Source organism: Pan troglodytes, chromosome 8 (assembly GCF_028858775.2).
Source record: "Pan troglodytes isolate AG18354 chromosome 8, NHGRI_mPanTro3-v2.0_pri, whole genome shotgun sequence".
NCBI classification, from domain to species: domain Eukaryota; kingdom Metazoa; phylum Chordata; class Mammalia; order Primates; family Hominidae; genus Pan; species Pan troglodytes.
Genome location: NC_072406.2, coordinates 34,851,191 through 34,878,252, shown reverse-complemented (window position 1 = coordinate 34,878,252; position 27,062 = coordinate 34,851,191). Strand labels below are relative to the sequence as shown.

General features: G+C 38.5%; 1 protein-coding gene across 2 annotated transcripts in view; it reads left to right on the top strand.

The window, feature by feature from the left end:
• The window catches only part of DNAJC1 (DnaJ heat shock protein family (Hsp40) member C1), a 247,390-nt gene that overhangs the window by 120,865 nt on the left and 99,463 nt on the right, over positions 1-27,062 (top strand). For both annotated transcript variants that reach the window (XM_054660816.2, XM_507688.8), the window contains exon 8: positions 1,393-1,550. In XM_054660816.2, the coding sequence (XP_054516791.1) occupies positions 1,393-1,550 (158 nt within the window). The remainder of the gene's footprint in view (positions 1-1,392; positions 1,551-27,062) is intronic.

The following is a 27,062-nucleotide window of genomic DNA, read 5'->3' as shown; positions in this document are numbered from 1 at the left end:
TTATGATAGTGCAAAAACAATACTGTACTTTGAATTTTGAATCTTTTCCTGGACTAGCAATATGCGGTAGGATACTCCCTCATAATGCTGGGTAACAGCAGCAAACTGCAGCTTCCACTTAGCCATATGATCATGAGGATTAAAACTGATCCTCTACAGTGTACTGTGTCACTATGTTATTTTGCCCAACTATAAGCTAATGTAAATGTTCTGAGTACACTTAAGGTAGACTAGGCTAAGCCATGATGTTAGTTTTATTAAATGCATTTTCTAATTAAGGATGTTTTCAATATATGATAGGTTTATCAGGATGTAATCCCATAATAAGTCAACAAGCATTGGTATTTACAGATTCTCTATTCTCTTCTAGGAATTTGTCTATTCCTATGCCAGTATATACTGATTTTGTTACATTGGCAGTATAGTACATGCAAATACACACAACACATGTACACATGGGGTGGTGAAAATACTCTTATGAGGCTGTTTGAGTTTGACTATAGTAATTAAGAATGGAGTTGCTTCTCAATGTCAAGTCTCCAGTTAAAATGGTGTGTGTGTGTGTGTGTGTGTGTGTGTTTGAGATAGAATCTCACTCTGTCACCCAGGCTGGAATGCAGTGGTGTGATCTTGGCTAACCCCACCCTCCACCTCCTGGGCTCAAATGAGTCTCATGCCTCAGCTTCCCAAGTAGTTGGGATTACATGCATGTACCACCACACACAGCTAATTTTTGCATTTTTAGTAGAAGAAGGGTTTTGCCATTTTGCCCAGGCTGGTCTCGAACTCCTGGCCTCCAGTGATGCACCTGCCTTGGCCTCCCAAAATGCTGGGATTAGAGCCTTGAACCACTGCTCCTAGGCCTAAAATGGGATTTAATAAAGAGCCCAATGGATGGCCATCTATTCATAACTACTCTTGATGTTGCCAGATCATATTTCACCTTTGTAAAGTATTGAAAAATAAATGTATACCATTTAGTGAGAGCCAGGTTTTTTTTAATAGATGAGAAAGTTGATACTGTTCTAAGTGTTAATTTATTTGCCCAGTATTATTTACTTATTACATGGTAAAGTTAGGGTTACAATATTAAATTGAAGCTCTTTTTATTGTGCCAAAATGAAATATTTTATGAAAAGTACTTTGAAAACAAAGATGTATGCAAATTGATATGATGGCTATCTCATGATCATCTCCACAATAGTAGCAACTCTGAGTTTTATTTAGAAACAATGCAATGGTTTATGTACAATAAAACTTATAGCCAATTATTTATAATAGAACAATTATATTTTGATGTTTTCTTTCAGGATATGGTCTATGAATAAAATGTTAGAAATTAATTTTATTCTTTAAAAATCTCAATAATTGGTTCTTTTAAACATTTTTTAGAACAGAAGAAAGTTAAAAAACCAAAACCTGAATTTCCTGTATACACACCTTTAGAAACTACATATATTCAGTCTTATGATCATGGAACTTCCATAGAAGAAATTGAGGAACAAATGGATGATTGGTTGGAAAACAGGAACCGAACACAGAAAAAACAGGTAAATAAACTTTATAAAACTTGTTTTGAGTAAAACATATACAGAAAAGCACATAAAATACAGGGTTAGCTCACGATATAGTGCTTTGTTTTATTGCACTTCACAGATACTATTGTTTTGTTTTGTTTGAGACAGAGTCTCGCTCTGTCACCCAGGCTGGAATGCAGTGGTGCAATCTCAGCTCACTGCAAGCTCTGCTTCCCGGGTTCATGCCATTCGCCTGCCTTAGCTTCCCAAGTAGCTGGGACTACAGGTGCCCACCACCACGCCTGGCTAATTTTTTGTATTTTTAGTAGAGACAGGGTTTCACCGTGTTAGCCAGGATGGTTTTGATCTTCTGACCTCATGATCTGCCCCCCTCGGCCTCCCAAAGTGCTGGGATTACAGGTGTGAGCCACCGTGCCTGGCCGGTTTTTTATTTATTTATTTATTTTTTTTACAAATTGAGGGTTTGTGGCAGCCCTGAATTGAGCAAGTTTACGGGCACCATTTTTCCAAAAGCATCTCCTTCCTTTGTGTCTCTATATAACATTTTGGTAATTCTTGTGGTATTTCAAACTTTTCATTACTATAACATCTGGTATGGTCATCTGTGATCAGTGACCTCTGACGTTACTGTTATAATTATTTGGGGTACCGTGAAGTGCACACATGTAAGACAGCAAACTTAATTGGTAAATATTATGTATATTCTGGCTGCTCTACTAATCAATCATCCTCTAGTCTCTTTTCGTCTCCTCTGGTCTCCCTACTCCCTAAGGCACAGCAGTATTGAAATTAGGTCAATTAATAACCCTACCATGGCTTCCAAGTGTTCAAGTAAAAGGAAGAGTTGCATGTGTGTCACTTTACATAAAAATGATTAAGCTTAGTTAGGAAGGTATGGTTGAAAGCCAAGATAGGCCAAAAGCTAGGCCTCTTGCACCCAACAGTTAGCTAAATTTTAAAATGCAAAGGACACATTCTTGAAGGAAATTAAAAGTGCTATTCCAGTGAATACATCAAAGATAAGCAAGCGAAACAACCTTATTGCTGATATGGAGAAAGTTTGAGTAGTCTGGATAGAAGATCAAATCAGCCACAACATTCTCTTGAGCCAAAGCCTAATCCAGAGCAATGCCCTCTCTCTCTTCATTCTAAGAAGGCCAAGAGAAGTGAGGAAGCTGCAGAAGAGAAGTTGGAAGCTAGCAGAGGTTGGTTCATTAGGCTTAAGGAAAACAGCTGTCTCCATAACATAAAAGTACAGTGTGCAGCAGCAAGTGCTATGGAGAAGCTGCAGCAAGTTATCCAGAGGATCTAGCCAAGATCATTGATGAAGGTGGCTACACCAACCAGTAGATTTTCAATGTAAATGAAACAGCCTTCTGCTGGAAAAAGATAACATCTAGGACTTTCATGGCTAGAGAGGGGAAGAAGTTGATGCCTGGCTTCAAAGCTTCAAAAGACAGGCTTACTTTCTTGTCAGGGAATAATGCAGCTGGTAACTTTAAGTTGAAGCCAGTGCTCATTTATCATTCTGAAAATCCTAGGGTACTTAAGAATTATGCTAAATCCATTCTATCTGTGCTCTATAAATGGAACAATAAAGCCTGGATGACAGCACATCTGTTTACGGCATGGTTTACTGAAGCCCCATGTGGAGACTTACTGCTCAGAAAAAAAATATTTTTTTCAAAATATTACTGCTGATTGACAGTGTACCTAGTCACCCAAGAGCTCTGAGGGAGATATGAAAGGAGATGAACGTTGTCTATATGCCCATACCACAACATCCATTCTGCAACCCATGAATCAAGGAGCCCTTCCAACTTAAGTTTTATTATATAAGACATATATTTTATAAGGCTGTAGTTGCCATAGAGAGTGATTCCTCTGATGGATCTGGGCAAAGTAAATTGAAAGCTTTCTGGGAAGGATTTACTATTCTAGATGCCATTACAAACATTCATGATTGATGGGAAGAGGTCAAAATATTGACATTAACAGGAGATTAGAAGAAGTTTATTCTAATCCTCATGGATGACTTTGGGTTCAAGATTTCATTGGAGGAAATAACTGCTGATATAGTGTGAATAGCAAGAGAACTAGAATTAGAAGTGGAGCCTGAAGATGTGACTGAATTGCTGCAATCCCATGGTCAAACTTGAAGAGATAAGGAGTCGTTTCTTATGGGTGAACAAAGAAAGTGGTTCTTGAGATGGAATCTATTCCTGGTGAAGATGCTGTGAAAGTTGTTGAAATGACAACAAAGGATTGAGAATATTCTATAAGCTTCACTGATAAAGGAACTAGCAGGGTTGGAGATGGTAAAATGCTATCAAGCAGCATCACATGCTACAGTGAAATATTTTGTGAAAGGAAGAGTTAATGCATCAAACTTCATTGTTGTCTTATTTTAGGAAATTGTCACAGACACCCCAACCTTTACCAACCACCACCCCAGTGAGTCAGCAGCCACTAACATGAATGCAAGACCCTCTACCAACAGAAAGATTATGACTTGTTGAAAGACTCAGATGGTTATTAATACGTTTTAGCAGTAAAGTATTTTTAAATTATGTATATTGTTTTTTGGACATAATGCTATCACACACTTAATAAATAAGCTACAATGTAAACTTAGTTTTAAACATTTTTTTAAATTATTATTATTTTTTTGAGACAGAGTCTCTCTCTGTCGCCCGGGCTGGAGTGCAGTGGCATGATCTCGGCTCACTGCAACCTCTGCCTTCTGGGTTCAAGCGATTCTTATGTCTCAGCCTCCTGAGTAGCTGGGATTACAGGCGAGCGCAATCACGCCCTGCTGATTTTTGTACTTTTGGTAGAGATGGGGTTTCACCGTGTTAGCCAGGCTGGTCTCAAACTCTTGGCCTCAAGTGATCTGCCTGTCTCAGCCTCCTAAAGTGCTGGGATTATAGGTGTGAGCTAACGCGCCTGGCTTATAAACAACTTTTATATGTACTGGGAAACAAAAAAATTTGTGTGGCTCATTTTATTACAATATTAACTTTATTGTGGTAGCCTGGACCTGAACTTGGAATATCTCTGAGGTATGCATGTATAGATATGCAGCTCAGTGAACTATCACAGGTGATGCAAGTTAACCATTGCCAAGTTCAATGACTAGAACATTGCCATTGTGCAGAAACCATGCTTTCTGCCACTATTTCCTTTTCTTCCACAAAGATGATGACATTCCTGACTTCAGAGTAGTTTTACCTGCTTGTTAGTTTATAAATAGCATCATTTCCTATGTAGTCCTTTGAGTATGATTTCCTCTATTCAGTGTATTTGTGAGATTTATTCATAATTGCATATAGCAGTAATTTTCATTGCTGTATAATACTTTATAAATATAGCACAATTTATTTTTGTTGGAGAAATGTGGTGTTTTCAGTTTGGGGCTATAATGAATAATTTTTCTGTGAACAGTCTTGTGCATGCCTTTTAGTATGTATATGTGTAAATTTCAATTTTTGGAGTTAGTTGCAGGGTCAAAGCTCAACTTCAGTAAATACAGTTGATCCTTGAAAAATATGGGTTTAAACTGCATAGGTCCACTTATATGTGGATTTTTTCCAAAAAATATTTTGGAAAAATTTTAGAAGATTTTGGGTAATTGTTCAAATCTCAAACCATGTAGCCTAGAAATACTGAAAAAATTAAGAAAAAGTTAGGTATGTCATGCATAAAATGTATGTAGATACTAGTGTATTTTGTCATTTACTACCATAAAATATATACAAACCTATCATAAAAAGTTAAAACTTATCAAAACATACACAACTACTTATTGTACATGGCACCATTTGCAGATGAGGGAAATCTAAACAAATGTAAAGATGCAGTACTAAATCATAACTGTGTAAAATCAACTGTAGCACACAGTGTACCTACTATAATAATTTAAAACACCTCTCGTTGCTGTTGCAATAGGCTCATGTGTTGCCAAGTGTTGGCTTAAACCTCCCGATGATGCTAATCATCTCTGTGTGAGCAGTTTGTCTCTCCAGTAAATTGCATAGCATAGAAAATGTGATCTATCTTGGTTCTCATGTATTTTGTATCATGTTTAGTAAAATACTGTAAACCTTGAATAACACCATTGGGCCTATGGAAAGTACCACTAGTGATGCTAGGAGTGTTCTCGAGAACCAGAGGAAAGTCATGACATTACAAGAAAAAATTGAATTGCTTTATAAGTATAGTAGAGTGAGGTCTGCACCTGCTGTTGGCTGCCATTTCAGACAGACAACAACGTGAACTTAGGGTATTGATAAATACAGTACATTACTATAAAGGTATTTTCCTTAAGATTTTGTTTTCTCTAGTTTATTGTAAGAATGCAGTACATAAGCATGCAAAATATGTGTTAACTTATTGTCTGCATTATTAAAGCTTCCAGTCAACAGTAGGCTGTTAGTAGTAAAGATTTTGGGCAGTCAAAAGTTATACTTAGGTTTTCAACTGACCAGGGGTTGGCGCCCCAACCTCCATATTGTTCAAGGGTCAGCTGTACTTTTAAATTGTTTTCCAAAAGTTTGTGTCAATTTATACTTTAGCAGCAGGATATGAATATTCCAGGTACTCTATATTTTTGCCAATGCTTGGTCAAGTCTTTTATATTTTATCCATTCTGGTAAGTATGCAGTGATACCTAATTTTGGTCTAATTTGCATCCTTTGATGAATAAGACTGAACACCTTTTCTTATGGTTATTGGATACTGATATCTTACTAAGTGAAGTGCCTTTCCAGATCTTTTTTAATTGTGTTGCCTTTTTGTTTTTAAGACTGGATAATAAAGAGTTCTTTCTGTATTTCAGAAATGAGTGTTTTGCACATATTTTCTCCCATTGTGCTTGGCCTTTTTTTGTTCTTAGTGGTGTCTTTTGATGACCAGAACTTACTAATTATATTAATCAGTCTGCCTTTTCCTTATTTGGTGTTTTCTATGTTCAAATATATATATATGTATATATATATGTTTTTTTTTTTTGGAGACAAGGTCTCACTCTGTCACTCAGGCTGAAGGACAGTGATGCAATCATGGCTCCCTGCAGCCTCAATTTCCCAGGCTCAAGTGATCCTCACACCTCAACCTCCTGAGTACCTGAAACCACAAGCATACACCACCACACCCGGCTAATTTTTAAATGTTTTCTAGAGTTTGGGTCTCCCTGTGCTGCCAAGTCTGGTCCAACCTCCTGGGCTTAAGTGATCCTCCTGCCTCAGCCTCCCAAAGTGTTAGGATTACAAGCATGAGCCGCCACACCTGAACAAACAAATATTTTTCTATCTCAAAATTACAAAGATTTTTCAAATCCTTCTAGAAGCTTTATTATTTGACTTAAACATTTCAATTAACAATATCCTGGAATGTTTTGTTTGTTTGGCATTAAGTAGTGATCAAGATTAATGTTTTGTTCCAAAAGTTCTCCAAACCCTTGGCCTGCTACAAATTATTTTAAAAATTGCTTCCTACAGCTCCACAAAGGTCACTTTAATCATAATCCAAGTGTCCATAACTGTGTAGGTCTGTTTCCACATGTTCTGCTTAGTTCCATTTATCTACTTGTTCATCCTTGTGCTACTACCACCCAGTCTTAATCACTGTAACTTCATGATAGGTATCCAGTACAGTAATTTTCCAATTTTGTTTTCCTTCTTTAAGATTGCCATTTTACATTTTCATATAAATGTTTAATGCAGCTTGTTGTTTTCCACAAATTATTCAGCTGAGATATTTAATTGGGATAACAATTATATATGGATCAGTTGTGGAGAAATTGACATTCAAATTGTATTGACTCTAAAACCCATAAATAGATCCATTAATTTAGATCTTTTAAAGTTTTTTCAGGCTGGGCACAGTAGCTCATGCCTATAATCTCAGCACTCTGGGAGGCTGAGGTGGGCAGGTCTCTTGGGGTTAGGAGTTCCAGACCAGCCTGGGCAACATGGTGAAACCCCACCTCCACCAAAAAATACAAAAATTAGCCAGGTGTGGTGACACGCACCTGTAATCCCAGCTACTCGGGAGGCTGAGGCAGGAGAATCTCTTGAACCCAGGAATCGGAGGTTGCAGTGAGCAGAGATCATGCCACTGCACTCCAGCGTAGGCGACAGAGCAAGACTGTCTCAAAAAAAAAAAAAATTAACGTTTTTTCAATAATGTGTTGCAGCTTTTTGTACATATGGGATATTTTTTCTTACATTTATTTTTTGTTTTTAGATGATTATGGTAAGTGGCATTGTGTCTCAAATTTCACTTTCTAATTATATTTAGTATATAGAATTAAAACTGATTTTTGTCTAACAACCTTGTTAAATTTTATTTATTTATTTGAGACAGAGTCTCACTCTGTCACCCAGGCTGAAGTGCAACAGCATGATCTCACCTCCCTGCAACCTCCGCCTCCCAGGTTCAAGTGATTCTCCTGCCTCAGCCCCTCGAATAGCTGGGATTACAGATGCCTGCTGCCACACCCAGCTAATTTTTGTATTTGTAGTAGAGATGGGGTTTCGTCATGTTGGCCAGGCTGGTCTGAACTCCCGACCTCAAGTGATCTGCCTGCCTCGGCCTCCCAAACTGTTGGGATTACAGGTGTGAGCCACCACGCCTAGCTTATTTTTTAATTCTAATGGTTTCTCTGTATATTATACATTTTTCTCTTATTTGTGTTGATTAGAATCTCCAATACAATATAGAATAGAAGTGATGATAACAAGTATCCTTGTTTCATTCCCAATCTCAAAGAAAGCTTTCATTGCTGAAAATCTTTATTTCATCATTGAAATTGTTTATTTAACTTGTGGCTGGTTGTGATGGCTTACACCTGTAATCCTAACACTTTGGGAGGCTGAGGTGGGAGGATTGTTTGAGGTCAGGACTTCAAGACCAGCCAGGGCAACCTAGGAAGACCGCATCTCTACAAAAAATAAATGAATTAGCCAGGCTTGGTGGTGCACAACTGTGGTCTCAGCAAGTTGGGAGGCTGGGGCACGAGGATCTCTTGAGTCCAGGAGTTTGAGGCTGCAATGAGCTCTGATCACACCACTGTACTCCACTGTCTCAAAAAAAACTTTTTTCGCTGGGTGTGGTGGCTGAAGCCTGTAATCCCAGCACTTTGGGAAGCTGAGGTGGGTGGATCACCTGAGGTCAGGAGTTCAAGACCAGCCTGGCCAACATGGTGAAAGGCCGTCTCTACTACAAACACAAAAAATAGCCATGTGTGGTGGTACGTGCCTGTAATCCCAGCTACTCGGGATGCTGAGGCAAAAGAATCGCTTGAACCCGGGAGGCAGAGGTTGTAGTGAGCCAAGATCACACCACTGCTCTTGAGCCTGGGTGACAGAGCAAGACTCCATCACACACACACACATACAAAAACAAAAACAAAACAAAAAAACTTTTATCATGTTGCTATTAAATATGATGTATGCTATAGGCTTTTTATAACATTTTTGTTGAAATGTACTTGACAGAACATAACATTCAGCATTTGAAAATGCACAGACACTTCAGTGGTTTTTAGTCTGTTTAGCTTGTGCAACCATTACCACTCTCTGATGCTAGAACATTTTCATCTCATCAGAAAATAAAATAAAACCATATCTATTAGCAGTTAGCAATTCTCTGATCTCCCCTCTTCTGGCAACCACTAACCAACTTTCTGTCTCTGGATTTGTCTATTCTGGACACTTTATATAATTGAAATTATACAGTATGTAGCCTTTTATATTTTGCTCCTTTAATTTGGCATAATGTTCTCATGGCTTATTTGTAGTGTAGCATATAGCAGTACTTTGTACCTCATCTCTCTCTTTTTTTTTTTTTACAGACCAGGTCTTACTCTGTTTGCTCTGTTGCCCAGGCTGCTGGAGCACAGTGGCATAATCATGATCATAGCTCACTGCAACTTAAATCTCCTGGACTCAAGCAGTCCTCTCACCTCAGCCTCTTGAGTAGCTAGGACTACACACGTGTGCCACCAAGCTTGGCTAATTTATTTTTTTTGTTTGGACGGCATCTCACTATGTTGCCCAGGCTGGGCTTGAACTCCTGGCCTCAAGTGATCCTCTCTCTTCGGCCTCCCAAATTGCTGGGATTACAAGAGTGAGCTGCTTTGCCTGGCCTTCATTTCTTTTTGTGGCTGAATAATATTGTATGAATATGTCACATACTATTTATTTGTTAATCAGCTAATGACATTTGATTACATTCTGGGTCTTTTGGCTATGTTACAGCTGCTGTGAACATTCTAATACAAGTCTGTGTGAACATAGTTTTGTGGTTTCTCTAGGGATTACAATTAACATCTTAATTCATAGCTGTCTACTTAGAATTAATGCAAATTTTAAAAAGTACAAAAACTTTGCCCCTGTTCCACTGCCCTTTATGCCTGTTCTTATTATTACTGTCACAGATTAAATCTTTAGATATTATGTTCTCATCAACCTAGATTTGTAGTTATTGCTTTATGCAGTTGTCTTTTGAATTAGGTTTTTAAAAAGAAAAGGAATTACAAGCCAAAAATGCCTTTATAGTGTCTTTTCCACTTACCTATGTTTATACCTTTCTTGGCATTTATTTTTCCATAGGGAGTTGAGTTACTGTCCAGTGTTATTTTATTTCATTCCTAAGGACTCCCTTTCGCATTTGTTGTAGGGCAGGTGTGCTAGCAGTGAACTCTCTCACTTTTTATTTTACTGAGAATATCTTGATTTATCCTTCATTTTGAAGGATAGTTTTTTCCACATGTATTAATTCTTGGTAGAATTTTTTTTCACCACTTTTGATTACATAAGCTATTACCTGCTGGCCTTCATCATTTCTGATTAGAAATCAGCTGTTAATCTTATTGAAGATTTCTCAAAATCATGAGTTACTTCTTTGGGGCATTCAGTATTCTCCTGTCTTTAGCTTTGATGGTTTGATTATGATGTTTCTTAATATGGGTCTGTAGCAGGATGAGCCGCAGGCAAGAACCCCTCAGACACCAAGTTGTAGAAGGAGAGGGCTTTATTTAGCTGGGAGCATCGGCGGGCTCACGTCTCCAAAATCCGAGCTCCCCAAGGGAGTAATTCCTGTCCCTTTTAAGGGCTTACAACTCTAAGGGGGTCCACGTGAGAGGGTCGTGATCTATTGAGCAAGCAGGGGGTACGTGACTGGGGGATGCGTGCACCGGTTATTAGAACGGAACAGAACAGGACAGAGATTTTCACACTGCTTTTCCATACAATGTCTGGAATCTATAGATAACATAACCGGTTAGGTCAGGGGTCGTTCTTTAACTACCAGGCCCAGGGCACGGCGCCGGGCTGTCTGCCTGTGGATTTCATTTCTGCCTTTTAGTTTTTACTTCTTCTTTCTTTGGAGGCAGAAATTGGGTGTAAGACAATATGAGGGGTGGTCTCCTCCCTTAGGTCCATTGGAATTTATCCTGCTTGGAGTTCATTGAGCTTCAAATTTTGGAAGATTTAGACCATTATTTCTCAAAATATTTCTTACCTGCTCTCTCCTCTTTCTCCCACTCCTCCCCACCACCTTCTGGCACTTCCATTGTTCATATATTGATATGCTTAATGATGTTTCTGAAGATTTATTCATTTTTCCTTTATTCCTTTTTTTTCTGTTCCTCAGCCCAGATCATTTCAATGCACATATCCTCAAGTTTGCTGATTCTTTCATTTCCTGCTCAAATCTGCTGTTGAGCCCCTCTAGAGAATTTTTTATCTCAGTTATTACACTTTTCAACTCCAGAATTTCTATTCGCCCTTTAAATAACTTAATCTGTTGATATTCTGAATTTGGTGGTGCATTGTTCCCATACTTTCATTTAATTCTTTAGACATGGCTTCCTTTAGCTCATTGAACTTATTTAAAATAGATGATTGGCCTGGCACGGTAGCTCACGCCTGTAATCACAGCACTTTGGGAGGCCGAGGCAGGCAGATCGCCGGAGGTCAGGCGTTTGAGACCAGCCTGGCCAACATAACCCTGTCTCTACTAAAAACACACAAAATTAGCTGGGTGTGGTGGTGGGCACCTGTAATCCCAGCTACTTGAGAGCTTGAGGCAGGAGAATCACTTGAACCCAGGAGGTTGAGGTTGCGGTGAGCCAAGGTTACACCACTGCACTCCAGCCTGGGCAACAGAGTGAGACTCCATCTCCAAAAAAAAAAAAAAAAAAGATGATTTAACGTTTTGTCTAGAAAGTTCATTGTCTGGTCTTCCTCAGGCACAGTTTCTGTTTTTTTCTTTATGTCAGCCATACTGTCTCATTTCTTTGCATAGCCTGTAATTTTTCATTGTTGAAAATTGCACATTTTGGCTGGGCACGGTGATTCACACCTGTAATCTCAGCACTTTGGGAAGCTGAGGCAGGAGGATCACTTGAGGCCAGGAGCTCGAGACCAGCCTGTCCAACATGGTGAAACCCTATCTCTACTAAAAATACAAAATTAGCTGGGTGTGGTGGTGGACAGCTCCTCAGGAGGCTTAACCACAAGAAGCGTCTGAACCCGGGAGGCAGAGGTTGCAGTGAGAAGAGATCACGCCACTGCACTCCAGCCTGGATGACAGAGTGAGACTCTGTCTCAAAAATAATAATAATAATAACGAAAATTGGACATTTTAAATGTTATAAATCAGCAATTATGGAAATCAGATCTCTACTTTTTAAAGGACTTGTAGTATTGGGCTTGTTGTAGTTGTTTGTTTTTAATGAGTTTTCTAAACTAATTCTATGAAGTCTCTATTTTTTGTTATGTGTAGCCACTGAAGTCTGTTACATTAGCTGGGTAATCAGCTAATAATTGGAAAGAGATTTTCATAAGTGACTGGAAGCAAAAATTCTTTCCATCTTTGCCTTGGGCTCTGTATTGGTTTACAATTCTGCCTTAACCTTTTTTTTTTTTTTTTTCCTCCGCTTCCACATAGCCTTAATGTCAGCAGCAGGTGAGAGCTTAGCGCCTTCTCAGAACTTTCCTGAGTATGTGCGCAACCTTGAACATGCACTTGGCCTTCTAGGTTCCCAGGAATGTCAACATTTCATGCCTCAGCCTTTCCTCTCAAACTTTTTGGTTTGCCTATTGTTTGCACCAACTGTTTTAATAACTTCATGCATCATACAAAGACAATATTCTGTAAATTTTTTTAACAAATGCCCCCAGGGAAGCAGCCTTAGCATAAGGCTAGTTTTAAGTTAAGGAAAATAAATACAAGCCTTTTAAACCTGTCTTCCAGGGAGGTACCAAACAGGACAGAACAAATAATTTCCATTCTTTGCAAGTTAGTTCATTCTGTTCCTTCTAGTACTGGTAATACAGGTTGTGATGTTCACAGGTTGTGGTCACCCAGGAACAGTGGATAGGACTAGAATAAATTAATGTGCCGTAAAGTTACTGTTCTGATCAAAAATCATATGTCTGTCTTTCTGTCTTTCTGTATTTTGTTCTTTCTTTCTTTTCTCTCTTTCTTTCTCTTTTTTGATATGAGGTCTCGCTCTGTTGCCAAGGCTGGAGTGCTGTGGCGCCACCATAGCTCACTGCAGCCTTGAACTCCCAGGCTCAAGCAATCCTCCCACCTCAGCCTCCCAAGTAGCTGGGACTACAGGCATGTGCCACCATGCCTGGCTAATTTTATAATTATTTTCTAGAGATGGGGTCTCCCTACATTACCTAGGCTCGTCTCCAACTCTTGGGCTTAAGCAGTCCTCCTATCTCAGCCTCCCAAAGTGTTGGGATTACAGGCATGAGCCACTGTACCAGGTTCTAGCCTGGTTTTCTTGAGTGTATCTTACTCATGATGCTGCAAGCCTTTTGTTAATTTCTGGAGTTCAGAAAAAGTCGATTATATAGTTTTGGCTTTTTGTTGTTGTTGCTTTTATGGAGGGGTGGAATTTGGAGTTTCTTACTCTTCTGATTTTGTCCACATCAGTCTAAGTTTTTAAAAAATCAAGTTGAGAAGTTTTCTTTCTAGTTTTGCTAAAAAATTTTTATTTATTACAAATGAATATGGTTAAGTATTATCAAATATTTATGTTTGCATCTATTAAGATGATTGTGTGATTTTTCACCTTTGTTTTGTTAATGAGATGAAGTATACCGATTGATTTTCTGGCATTAAATCACTTTATTTTTCTGGAATGAACCTTCTTTGGTCCTATGAAATATTATTCTTTATTATTTGATTTGATTTGCTATCTTTTTAGAATTTTTGCTTTTATGTTTATAAGAGAGATTCACCTGTGATTTTCTTTTCTTATTTGTCAGGTGTGGTGTCAGTTACATGCTTGACTTATAAAATACGAATTTTTTTATCAAGTTTTTATTTTAAAATAAATAAAATTATAGATTGATGGGAAGTTTCCAAGACAGTACAGAATTCCTCTGTACCTGTCACCCAGTTTTTCCTAATGGTTACATCTTTTGTAACTGTAGTACAATGTCAAAACCAGGAAATTGACATTTGTACATTGGCTGTTTATAGTTGTATGTCATTTCATCACCTATAGATTTATTAACCACTTCTCCAAACGAGGTATAGAACTATTTCATTGCCACAAAAATGTCACTCATACTTCTCCTTAATCATCACACCTGTTGATGAAAAAAAGCCAAGTTCTGTTAAATATTTAAAGAGGTTTATTCTGAGCCAAACGTTAGCAACCATGGCCCATGACACAGCCTCAGGAGGTCCTGAGAACAGGTGCCCGAGGTGGTTGAGTTACAACTTGGTTTTATACATTTTAGGGAGACAATAGTTACAGGCAAAGGTATAAATCAATACATATAAGGTATACATTGGTTTAGCTCAGAATGTCAGGACATTTCGAAGTAGGGGCTTCCAAGTCAAAGATTTCCTGATTGGGAATTGATTGAAAGCATTAAGCTTTGTCTGGAGAATTGAAGTCAATATAAAGAAATGCTTGAGTTAAGATAAGGGGAGTTGTAGAAGCCAGGGTTCTTGTTATGCAGATGAAGCCTCTAAGTAACAGGCTTCAGAGAGAATAGATGGCAACTGTCTCTTTTTTTTTTTTTTTTTTTTGAGATATGGTCTCATTCTGTCACCTAGGCTGGAGTGCAGTGATGTGGGCAACTGTCTTATCAGACATGAAAAGGTGTCATATTCTCCAGAAGAGATATCTGGAGAAGACCTAGTAAGGGAAGGAGATTCTCTGCAGAATACAAATTTTCCCCACAAGAGACGGCTTTGTAGGGCCACTCCAAAATGTGTCAAATAAATGTATTTGGGGACAAAATACTTTGATTTCCTTTAAGCCCTGTTCCTTTCTTGTGATAATATACCACAGGTTGGAATTTGGTATCCTATTGCTACAAAGAATCTGTTTTGTCAGTCTTATGATCTCCATTTTAATGTTAATTTTTGGTCAGTTGTGCCTAAACTCCAAAGGGAGGAGGGTATAATGAGGCATATCTAACTTCCCTTCCCATCATGGCCTGACCTAGTTTTTCAAGTTTTCTTTGGGATCCCTTGGACCTCAGTGGAGGTCCATAAATTTGGTTTGGGGAGCTTCAAATTTTAGTTTTGGTTTACATACGTATCCCCTACTCACCCTCCTTAACCTCTGACAACCAATTCTCTACAGTTTTGTCATTTTGAGGGTCTAATGACATTGATGATCTGATGTCATTTTGAGGATCTAAATGGAATCATTCAGTATGTGACCTCTTGAGATCAACTTTTATAGTTAGCATAATGCCCTTGAGATTCATCCAAATGTTTGAGTGTATCAGTAGATTTCTTTTTATTGCTGAATATTCCATTGTATGCCTGTACTACAGTTCATGTAATTATTTCTCTATTTAAGAATATTTTTGGCCGGGCATGGTGGCTCACGCCTGTAATCCCAGCACTTTGGGAGGCTGAGGCAGGTGGATCACCTGAGGTCCAGAGTTTGAGACCAGCCTGACCAATATGGACAAACCCATCTCTACTAAAAATACAAAATTAGCTGGGCATGGTGGTGCATGTCTGTAAGCCCAGCTACTCGGGAGGCTGAGGCAGGAGAATCACTTGAACCCAGGAGGCGGAGGTTGTGGTGAGCCAAGATCATGCCATTGCACTCCAGCCTGGGCAACAAGAGCAAAACTCCGTCTCAAAAAAAAAAAAAAAAAGAATATTTTCATTGTTTCCAGTTTTTGTTTGTTTGTTTGTAGACAGAATCTTGCTCTGTCACCCAGGCTGGAGTGCAGTGGCGCGATCTTCTCAGCTCACTGCAACCTCTGCCTCCTGGGTTCAAGCAATTCTCCTGCCTCAGCCTCCTGAGTAGCTGGGATTACAGGTGCATGCCACCATGCCCAGCTAATTTTTTGTATTTTTAGTAGAGACAGGGTTTCACCATGTTGGCCAGGCTGGTCTCAAACTCCTGACCTCAGGTGATCTGCCCGCCTCGGCCTCCCAAAGTGCTGGGATTACAAACGTGAGCTACGGCACCCGGCCTGTCACCCAGTTTTACACTAAATATGGATGTTCCTGAAACTGTCATAATACTGGTAGGTGTGTGATTTTTGTATGTTAATGAGCATATAATGAGGTTCTAGGTGAAACCTAGGTCAAATCCAGTGCCATGTGGGAACCAGTTGGTCTTAGCCAGCTTGATCTACTCCTGGGTTTTCAGGGTCTTATCGGTCCCTAGCTGCAGCTATTTCAATAGATTCCTTTTGCTAGTCGTGTGAAACTGCTGCCTGAAATTTTCTATTCTCCCGCGATCACCTTGTATTATTCCTCTCAGGGACCACCTTGTATTATTCCTTTCTCAGTATGTGGCTCTTGAGCAATTGAAATTTGACTAGTATGACTGAGAGACTAGATTTTAAATTGTGTTGGCCTGTAAATACTTTAAATTTTACTTTAAATAGTTTCAACTGACTAACAGCTACCATATTAGACAGCACACATCTGTAGGCTGTGTAATGATGTCCTCCTTTTCATTCCTAATATTGGGTATTTGTATATTCTTATATTCGCTCGCTGTCTCCTTTTCAGGCCATTAAGTTACTGGTCTTTTCAAAGAACCATCTTTTGCCTTTTTGAGTCTGTATATTGTATGCTTGTTTTCTTTGTTACTGATTTCAACTGTTTTATTTTTTCTTTCATTTTACTTTGAGTTTAATTTGCAATTTTTATCTCTCCTCTAAAGATGAAGAATTACTATACTGATATTTAGACTTTCTTGTAATATAGGTATTAAAGGCTATAAATGTCCCTCTAGGATCAGCATTAGCTGAAAAGCCAGTTTTAATAATTTGTGTTCTGATTTCCCATTTACTTAAAACATATTTCTAGTTCTTCTTGTGATTGTTTTCTTGACCCATTGACTCTTTATGAGTCTGTTTCTTAATTTACAAACACATGAGGATGTTCTAGTTATCTTTTTGTTATTAATTTCCAGCTTAATTGTTTTGTGATAGAACATACTCTAATTTCAGTCCTTTGAATTGTGTTGACACTGGCTTTATGGACTACTCTGTAGTCAGCTGTTTTAAATATTTGATGTACTCCTGAGAGAATTGTATATCTGTGGGTTCAGAATTATATATATGCCAATTAATTAAAGTCTGTTAACTATGTTTTTAAATCCTTTGATTATTATTAGTTTGGGGTTGCTTGTTTGACCAGCTACAGCCAGAAATGTTAAAAACCTGTTGAGATAATATATGTGTCAGTTTTTTCTTGCTCAGTTACATTTTGCTTTATATATTTTAAGGCTATTAGTGCATTTGAATTTCACATTTTTATATCTTTGGTGAATCAAAGCTTTTACTATATAAAGTGTTGCAGTTTATTTCTAGTAACTTTTCTGCTTTGGGTTTTTTTGTTATTGTTTAATATTAATATAACTATCGAGCTTTCTTTTGGTTTTTGTTTGCATGTTATATATTTTTCCATTTTGTTACATCTTTGTTTCTTATATGTTAAGTGTGCCTGCTTTTGTGCAGTTTAAAAAACTCTAGTGTGACAGTATTCAAATTTTATTTAAAGCATTCATTCCATTGTTATGTAATAAAACTACTTTAGATCTGCCATATTACTGTTCGGGTTTTTTATTTTTTTGCTTTTGTACCTCTTGTCTATGTACTTTTTTTTTTTTTTTTTTTTGAGTTGAAGTCTCACTCTCTCGCCCAGGCTGGAATGCAGTGGTGTGATCTCAGCTCACTGCAACCTCCACCTCCCAGGTTCAAGCAGTTCTCCTGCCTCAGTCTCTTGAGTAGCTGAGACTACAGGCATGCGCCACCACACCCAGCTAATTTTTGTATTTTTAGTAGAGATGAGGTTTCACTATGTTGGCCAGGCTGGTCTCCAACTCCTGACCTCAGGTGATCCATCCGCCTTGGCTTCCCAAAGTGTTGGAATTACAGGTGTGAGCCAGCATGCCTGGCCCAGGACTAATTTTTAATATTCCATTTGTACTTCATGTTCTAAGTTTTTTTTCTCACTTAAGTCTTTTGTATTGATTAATTTACTGTACTCCATGTCCCCTTTTTAACAGCTTTATTATTGATATGCCAATGATATAAAAATAAACTAGACATATTTAAAGTGTACCATTTCATGCTTTTTGACATACAGATATACCTGTGAACCCGTTGTCAGAATCAAGATATTGAACATGTAGATTTTCTTCACAAGTGTCTTTACAACCCTTTGTAATTTATCATACTCATCCTTCACCTATCTTTAGGCAACCAGTGATCTGCTTTCTATTATCATGGATTAGTTTTCTTGCTCTGCATATTATGTATAATCATACAGTGTAAATTCTATTTTGTCTGACTTCTTTCACTAAGCATAAGTCTGAAATTTATTCATGTTTGTTCATGTATCAGTGGCTTGCCTTTTTTGTGCTAAGTAATATTCTATTGTATGAGTATATTAAAGTTTTTTAATTCATTCACTATTTGATGGACATTTGAGTTGTTTCTAGTTTTTTGACCATCATTAATAAATCTGCTATGAAGATTCAAGTGCAAGTCAAGTTTTTGTGTGGACATATGCTTTCATTTTTCTTGAGTAAATGCCTTGTGAGAGAATGACTAGAATGTGTGATAGGTATAGTTTAACCATTTAAGAAACTGCCAGTCTATTTTCTAGAGTAGCTGTTGATTTTTACATTCCCACCAGCAGTGTGTGAGAAGTGCAATTGCTCCACATCCTGGCCTACACTTTTTATCATCACCCTCTTTAATTTTAGCCATTCTAGTGGATGTGTAGGAGTACGTCATTGTGATTCTGATTTTCAGCTCCCTAAAGATTAATAATGCCGAGCATCTTTTCATGTGTTTTCCATTTGAATATCATGTTTTATGAAGTGTCCATTCAGCCCTGTTGCCCACTTTGTCTTATTGCTCAGTTTAAGAGTTTGTTATATAAATCAGATAGAAGTGCTGAGTTCCTGTATGTTTTGCAGATATGTTCTCCCATCATTTGGCCTGCTTTTTATTTTAGTAAAAGTACCATTTGAAGAGTAAAGTTTTTAATCTGTATGTTCAATTTTTTTCTTTTATACTTCTTTTTATATGTCATAATTAGGAAATCTTTGCCAAACTCAAAGTCACTAAGATTTTCTTCTGTTTCTTTCTAGAAGTTTTTGTTTGTTTGTTTGTTTGTTTGTTTGTTTTTAGACAGAGTCTCACTCTGTCGCCCAGGCTGGAGTGCAGTGGTGTGATATCGGTTCACTGCAACCTCCACCCCCCGGGTTCAAGCAATTCTCCTGCCTCAGCCTGCCGAGTAGCTGGGACTACAGGCGCATGCCACCACGCTCGGCTAGTTTTTTGTATTTTTTAGTAGAGACAGGGTTTCCCTGCATTAGCCAGGATGGTCTCAATCTCCTGACCTCGTGATCCACCTGCCTTGGCCTCCCAAAGTGCTGGGATTACAGGCGTGAGCCACTGCACCTGGCCTCTAGAAGTTTTATAGTTTTATCTTATATTTAGGTTTCTGATCTATTTAAAGTTATCTTTTTTGCAAATAGGTGAGGTAAGGGTCAAAGTTTATAGTTTTTTGTTTCCTTCTTTTTGAGACAGGGTCTCACTGGGTCACTGAGGCTGGAGTGCAGTGGCACGATCTTGCTTCACTGCAATCTCTGCCTCCTGGCTCAAATGATCCTCCCGCCTCAAGTAAGCCTCCCACCTGAGCCTCTTGAGTAGCTGGGACTACAGGCACACGGCACCATGCCTAGCTAATTTTTGTACATATTTTAAATAGAGACAGGGTTTTGCCATGTTCCTTAGGCTGGTCTTCAATTCCTGGGCTCAAGTGATCCACCCGCCTTGGCCTCCTAACTTCCTTGGGATTAAAGGCCTGAGCCCCCTCACCTGGCCATTTTGTCTTATTCTTGATCTTGAAAGCATTCAGTCTTTTACCACCAATTATGTTGGGTGCAGGCTTTTAACAGATGCCCTTAATCTAGGTGAGGAAAGTTACTTCTATTTCTAGTCTGCTGAGAGTTTTTATCATGAATAGATCTTTTTTTCTGCATCTAATAGCATGATTGTGTGGTCTTTTTCTTTTATCTGTTAATATAGTGAATTCTACTGGTTTATTTTAAAATCCTAAACCAGACTTGAATTCCTGGAATAAACTTCATTTGGTCATTATGTATTAGCCTTCTTATATATTGTGGATTTAGTCTGCAAATTTTCTTTTCAGTTTATGTCTGTGTACATATTGGTCTATAATTTAGTTTTATTTTAATATTTTTGTCTATTTTTTTATGTCCAGTGACAGTGATATTGACCTTATAGAACACATTGGGAAATGTTCGCTCCTCTGTGTAGAATTTCATCTATTTCTTCTTATGGGAGTTTTGATGGTTTGTGCATTTGAAGGGGTCTGACCATTTCATCTAACTTGTTGAGTGTACTGGCATGAATTGTTTCTAATAGTTCCTTATTTTAACTTCTATAGAATTTATATTGATGTCTCCTCTCTTATTTCTAATATTAGTATTTTGTTTCTTCTCTGTTTTAGCCTCTCTTGATCTACATCAGCTTTTGGTTTCATTTATTTTTCTCTGTTTTTTTCAGTTTTGTGTGTCATTGATTTCTGCTCTTACATACCTGTCTTCTACTTAGTCTGGGTTTTTTGTTTGTTTGTTTTTTCTGAGATGGAGTTTCACTCTTGTTGCCCAGGCTGGAGTGCAATGGCGCGATCTCGGCACACTGCAACCTCCGCCTCCCGGGTTCAAGCGATTCTCCTGCTTCAGCCTCCTGAGTACCTGGGATTACAGGCATGCGCCACCATGCCTTGCTAATTTTGTATTTTTAGTATAGATGGGATTACTCCATGTTGGTCAGGCTGGTCTCGAACTCCCAACCTCAGGTAATCCGCCTACCTTGGCCTCCCAAAGTGCCGGGATTACAGGCATGAGCCACCTCGCCTAGCCTTGGTCTTCCTTTTCTAATTTCTTAAGGTGGAAGATTAGGTTGATTTGAGAACTTCCTTCTTTTTCTAAGTGTTAATGCTTTAAATTTCCTCTGAGCATTGGTTTCTTTAAATATAGTTTATGACCGGGCACGGTGGCTCACGCATGTAATCCCAGCCCTTTGGGAGGCTGAGGCAGTTGGATCACCTGAGATCAGGAGTTTGAGACCAGCCTGGCCAACATAGCGAAACCCTGTCTCTACTCAAAATACAAAAATTAGCCAGGCGTGGGGGCATGCACCTGTAATCTCAGCTACTTGGGAGGCTGAGGCAGGAGAATTGCTTGAACTCGGGAGGCAGAGGTTGTAGTCAGCCAAGATCACACGACTGCACTCCAGCCTGGGTGACAAAGTGAGACTCAGTCTCAAAAAAAAAAAAAAAATGTAGTAACAGATGGTATTTTACAGAAATCTTTCTGATACTGCCTCCTGTTTGCATATGGTTTTTAGTCTTATTATTGTTTAGGTGTTACTATCACAGGAAAGAGGTCCAGATCCTAGACCCCAAGAGAGTGTTCTTGAATCTCACACAACAAAGAATTCAGGGTGAGTCCACAGTGCCAAGTGAAAGCAAGTTTATTAAGAAAGTGAAGGGCTGGGTGCGGTGGCTCACGCCTGTAATCCCAGCACTTTGGGAGGCTGAGGCAGGCGGATCACCTGAGGTTGGGAGTTCGAGACCAGCCTAAACAACAAGGAGAAACCCCGTCTCTACTAAAAATACAAAATTAGCTGGGCGTGGTGGTGCATGCCTGTAATCCTAGCTACTCGAGAGGCAGAGGCAGGAGAATTGCCTGAACCTGGGAGGTGGAGGTTGTGGTGAGCCAAGATTGCGCCATTGCACCCTAGCCTGGGCAACAAGAGGGAAACTCCATCTCAAAAAAAAAAAATAAATAAATAAAAAATAAAGAAAGTGAAGGGATGAAAGAATGACTACTCCAGATCGAGCAGCCCCAAGGGCTGCTGGTTGCTCTTTTTTATGGTTATTTCTTGATGATATGCTAAACAAGGGGTGGATTATTCATGCCTCCCCTTTCTAGACCATCCGGGGTAACTTCCTGACATTACCATGGCATTTGTAAACTGTCATGGTGCTGGTGGGAGTGTAGCAGTGAGGACCACCAGAGGTCACTCGTGTCTCCATCTTGGTTTTGGTGGGTTTTGGCCGGCGGCTTTACTGCAACCTGTTTTATCAACAAGGTCTTTATGACCTGTATCTTGTGCCAACCTCCTTCCTGTCTCATCCTGTGACTTAGAATGCCTTAACTGTCTGGGAATGCAGCCCAGTAGGTCTCAGCCTCATTTTATCCAGCCCCTACTCAAGATGGAGTTGCTGTGGTTCAAACACCTCTGACATTACTGTTTTTGAAATTTGAGGTAAGCGTTAAATTCATTTATATATAGTATTAATACTGACATTTGGGGGTTAAGTCTATTAGGATTTGCTGTTTATCCTTCTTGTTTCAAATCTGTTCCTGTGTCCTCTTTTGCTTTCTTTTGGATTAATTTTTAATATTTTGTTTCTCCTTTCTATGAAATTGATGCAGTTCTATACTCTTTTCATTTTATTTTTACTGGATAATTTACCACAGTCTTGTTTGAATTTCTTTGCCTTTTTCCAGAAAATGCAATGGGCTTAGAATCTTTACCTCATCTGTCTTCCTCCTGCCTTTTGTGTTAGGAGCTAATTTTATCTCCTCAAAATTCATGTTGAAGTCCTGACCCCCATTACCTTAGAATGTGACCTTATTTGGAAATAGGATCTTTGCAGATGTAATTAAATGAGGTCATACTGGAGTTTTTATCTGTAGAACTGTGTGATTAAGCAGCATTTGCTCTCCTGGGTTCCTTTGTTTCAAAGCCTGTATTCTCTTTCTCATTGAATTTGTATCTGTGGTTTCTGTGGTTGAACTTACCATAGAAATGTGCACACATTAGACTCTCAGTAAGTACTTGTTAAGTTAATCAAGCACCCAATTAGTCATGGTGACCTCTGCTGAGAGAGCATAATCTTGGGAAGAGTGGGAGACAAGATCCTGGTCTCTAAAGGTTGGGAGACTTGAATTCTAGGTTTGTTTTTTTTGTTTGTTTGTTTGTTTGTTTGTTTTGAGACAGAGTCTCACAGTGTCTCCCAGGCTGGAGTGCAGTGGTGCAATCTCAGCTCACTGCAACCTCCGCCTTCTGGGTTCAAGTGATTCTCCTGCCTCAGCCTCCCAAGTAGCTGAGGTTACAGGTGCGCACCACCATGCCTGGTTAATTTTCTGTATTTTTTAGTAGAGACGGGGTTTCACTATTTTTGGTCAGGCTGGTCTCGAACTCCTGACCTCACGATCTGCCTGCTTTAGCCTCCCAAAGTGCTGGGATTACAGGCATGAGCCACCGCGTCCATCCTGAATTCTAGTTTTAACGTCACCATTTATTATCTTTATGATCTGAGTTTTAGTTTTCTTATCATTTAGTATCTTATAAAAGTATGAAATTATCTCCTCTTTCTATTTTAGAGGTAAGAGAGTATGTGGTAAAAAACATTTTATAAACCCAAAAACCCTAAAACATGAAGTTTTCCTCTTATTCTTGCCTTGTTTTGGATCTGCTGTCATTTTCAAAGTTTGCTTAAGGTTTTTTTTTTTTTTTCTCCTTTTCATTAGTATAAACCAAAGTGAAGATAAATGTATATCCTAGTTACCCTCTCTGCTGTTTGCATTAAGAAGTTGACTCTGGCCGGGCACGGTAGCTCATGCCTGTAATCCTAGCACTTTGGGAGGCCGAAGGGGTGGATCACTTGAGGTCAGGAGTTTGAGACCAGCCTGGCCAACATTGCGAAACCCCATCTCTACTAAAAATACAAAAATTAGCCAGATGTGGTTGCACATGCCTGTAATCCCAGCTACTGAGGAGGCTGAGGCAGGAGAATCGCTTGAACCCGGGAGGTGGAAGTTGCAGTGAGCTGAGATCGTGCCACTGTACTCCAGCCTGGGTGACAAAGCCAGACTCCATCTCAAAAAAAAAAAAAAAAGTTGACTTTTTCTCCAAGAGTTTATCTGTTAGTTTCCCTGACTAGTTTTTGTTTTGTCCAGTATTTATAATCTAAAAGATCTCACAAAGTATTGATGTAAAATGTCATGGCAGTGAATGACCATAGACAGAGCTAGTATGTCTGTGTATAACCCCTCTGTCTATGTAACCCCTATGTCTATGTAACCCCTATGTCTATGTCTATAGGGGTTTTACCATAGAATACCAGAAAAATACCATAGTAGAAAACTGTTGATTTTTACTGATGATTTCATATCAAATAGGGGAAATATAAAATGTTCATCATTATTTATATCATTCTTAACATCTTTTGAGTGTCAGATACTGTCCTGTGTGCTCATGGAGTGGCTCATTTAACCTCACAAGAATCTTAGGTAATAGTATTTTCTTCATTTTACATAGGAGTTTGAATATCGGAGACATTGTGCTGTGTTTAATTTAGTCATATGCAATAGCCACTTTTTAGGGCAAAAACATTCAAATGTCAAGAATCTTTCATGGCTCAATCAGCATTAGTAAGTTAGGCATTAAGCTATTCCCTTAAGAAGGAACTTCTTAACCTTCTTAAGTTCTTGGAAGAGTCAAACGTAGGTAAATTCTCCAGAATTTGCCAGGGCTTTCATCAGTGACAGTGCCTACAACACTTGGTAGGAATAAATGAAATATGACAAATATCCAAGTAGTGGGAAGATTAGATGAAATTTTAAAAATTATAACTGATGATTTTTAACTGCCTGACATTTTATGAGTTAAGTTGGTGATAGACTTTTTTTTACAATTTCCAAAACAATGTAGTTAAATATTTTAAATCTAGTAAGCAGATATCAAACAATATTTTGTGGAAACAATCATTCAAATTTGTGAGTAATGGGAGTAAAGTTCTAATTTCATCAGGTAAGCCAAAACAAATAATTTTCCACCATAAATATTATAACAAATAAACTCTTTTAAAATAAAATATTTTCTTCCTTTTCCTCCCTGGTGACCTAGTGGTAATGTTCTGCAGTGTTTTATGTAGGAGACCTGGATTTCATTCCTGTTCTCGTTATCTCTCTCCCTAGGGCTGCAATGAATTAAATAAGAAATAAAATCACTATCCTGCATCCTTATTGCCATGGGCTGTGCCCTTGTCAGATTTCATAAGCTAAGCTAGCTGGACCTGGTTAGTATTGGGTTGGAAGACCTCAAAGAAAACAAAGTCTGTGAAACACAGATCTTCTATACAGCCAGTATTTTCTTCCATGAAACCTTGTCTTACAGTTATTATTGCACTTTCCTCTTTACTATTTGATTGATTTGCTTGCTCCAGGTAAAAAGAAAGGTCTTTTAAAGTAAATGGCATTCTGGTCATTTAAATCAATGCACTTATTATTTATTTTTCCTTTTCAAAATAGAAAACTTGTTTAGTTTGAAAGATATTTGGTTATATTCTTGAGAAGGCAGTATCCCAACTAGCAGTGTTTTTTACTGTATAAAAATTTACTTTCTCAGAGACTTTTTATTTTATTCATTGCTATAAAATGCCTGTTCTGTTTCTTTTTGTTTTGAGAGATAATGTTGCCCTTACTTTACAAATGATGTAACACATAAAAAAATTTTTAATGCATATAACTGTGTGAAGATCCAAAATTGTTTTCGTGTTCCCTTTAAAACCTAGGTTATATATCTCTGAATTTTAAATTATAATTTAGGATAATCTCAAATACCAATACTTTTAATTAAATAGCTGTGGTTATATATGTATAATAGACAACAAATATAATTCAGTAAGAATTGCACTAATGTTTGTTGACGTTCATCTTTTTTACACAAATAGACCCAGTTTACCCAAAGTTGTTTCTCCCAGAACGCACACAAACATACCCGGTTTTTTTTTTTTTTTTTTTTTTTTTGAGACGGAGCCTCGCTCTATTGCCAGGCTGGAGTGCAGTGGCACAATCTCAGCTCACTGCAATCTCCACCTCCCAGGTACAAGCAGTTCTCCTGCCTCAGCCTCCCGAGTAGCTGGGACTACAGGCATGTACCACCATGCCCAGATAATTTTTGTATTTTTAGTAGAGACGGAGTTTCACCAACAAACATACCTTTTATAAATACTGATGGTATGGATACATACACAGACATCCCCTAATATTCCCTAACATGCTGATTTCCTTCTCTCTCTCCCTTTTTTTCTTCCTATCTTCCTACAAAGGAACACTTTTTTTCTAATGACATTTTACATAGAACCCCAGTATATTAAAGAATGATACAAAAAATTTCTCTGGTTAATGCCAAAATGAGGGAGGCTAAAGTCTTGTCATCTCAGCTTCTTCCTCACTCCATGAGGTGTAGAACCTTGGAAAAGCCCTAAAATTCCAAGAAACATGTCTTCCCTGCTTAGTTTCACATTTATCTATATACACAAAAATTTAGTGGTTTTGGAAGAGTTTTCTGTTCCTGGTTCAAAGTGTTAGCACTAAGAGTATGGTTCTGAAAAGTATTCAACAAGGACTTTTAATGGTTCTTACTCTACTCTTATGCCAAACCCTCTTCATTTCCAAGTAAAATGGCCCCCAAACCAAAATTAAGCCATCAAAGTCATAGCAGTCAGTTAAAGATAAATGGCATATCCTTCTTTATTAATAAGGATAGTTGTTAATTGTATTATGGAGTATTCCAGAATTGATCCACTTTATAATCTAGTACCATTTAAGATAATATTTTTCAGCTGGACATGGTGGCTTGTGCCTGTAATCCTAGCACTTTGGGAGGCCAAGGTTGGGTGGATCACCTGAGATCAGGAGTTCCAGACCAGCCTGATCTACATGGTGAAACCCCATCTCTACTAAAAATACAAAAATTAGCCAGGTGTGGTGGTGCGCACCTGTGGTCCCAGCTACTCGGAGGCTGAGGCAGGAGAATCGCTCGAACTCCGGAGGCAGAGGTGGCAGTGAGCCGAGATAGCGCCATTGCACTCCAGCCTGGGTGAGAAGAGTGAGACTCCGTCTCAAAAAAAAAAAATTTTTTTTTTCTATGTGTCATTAGT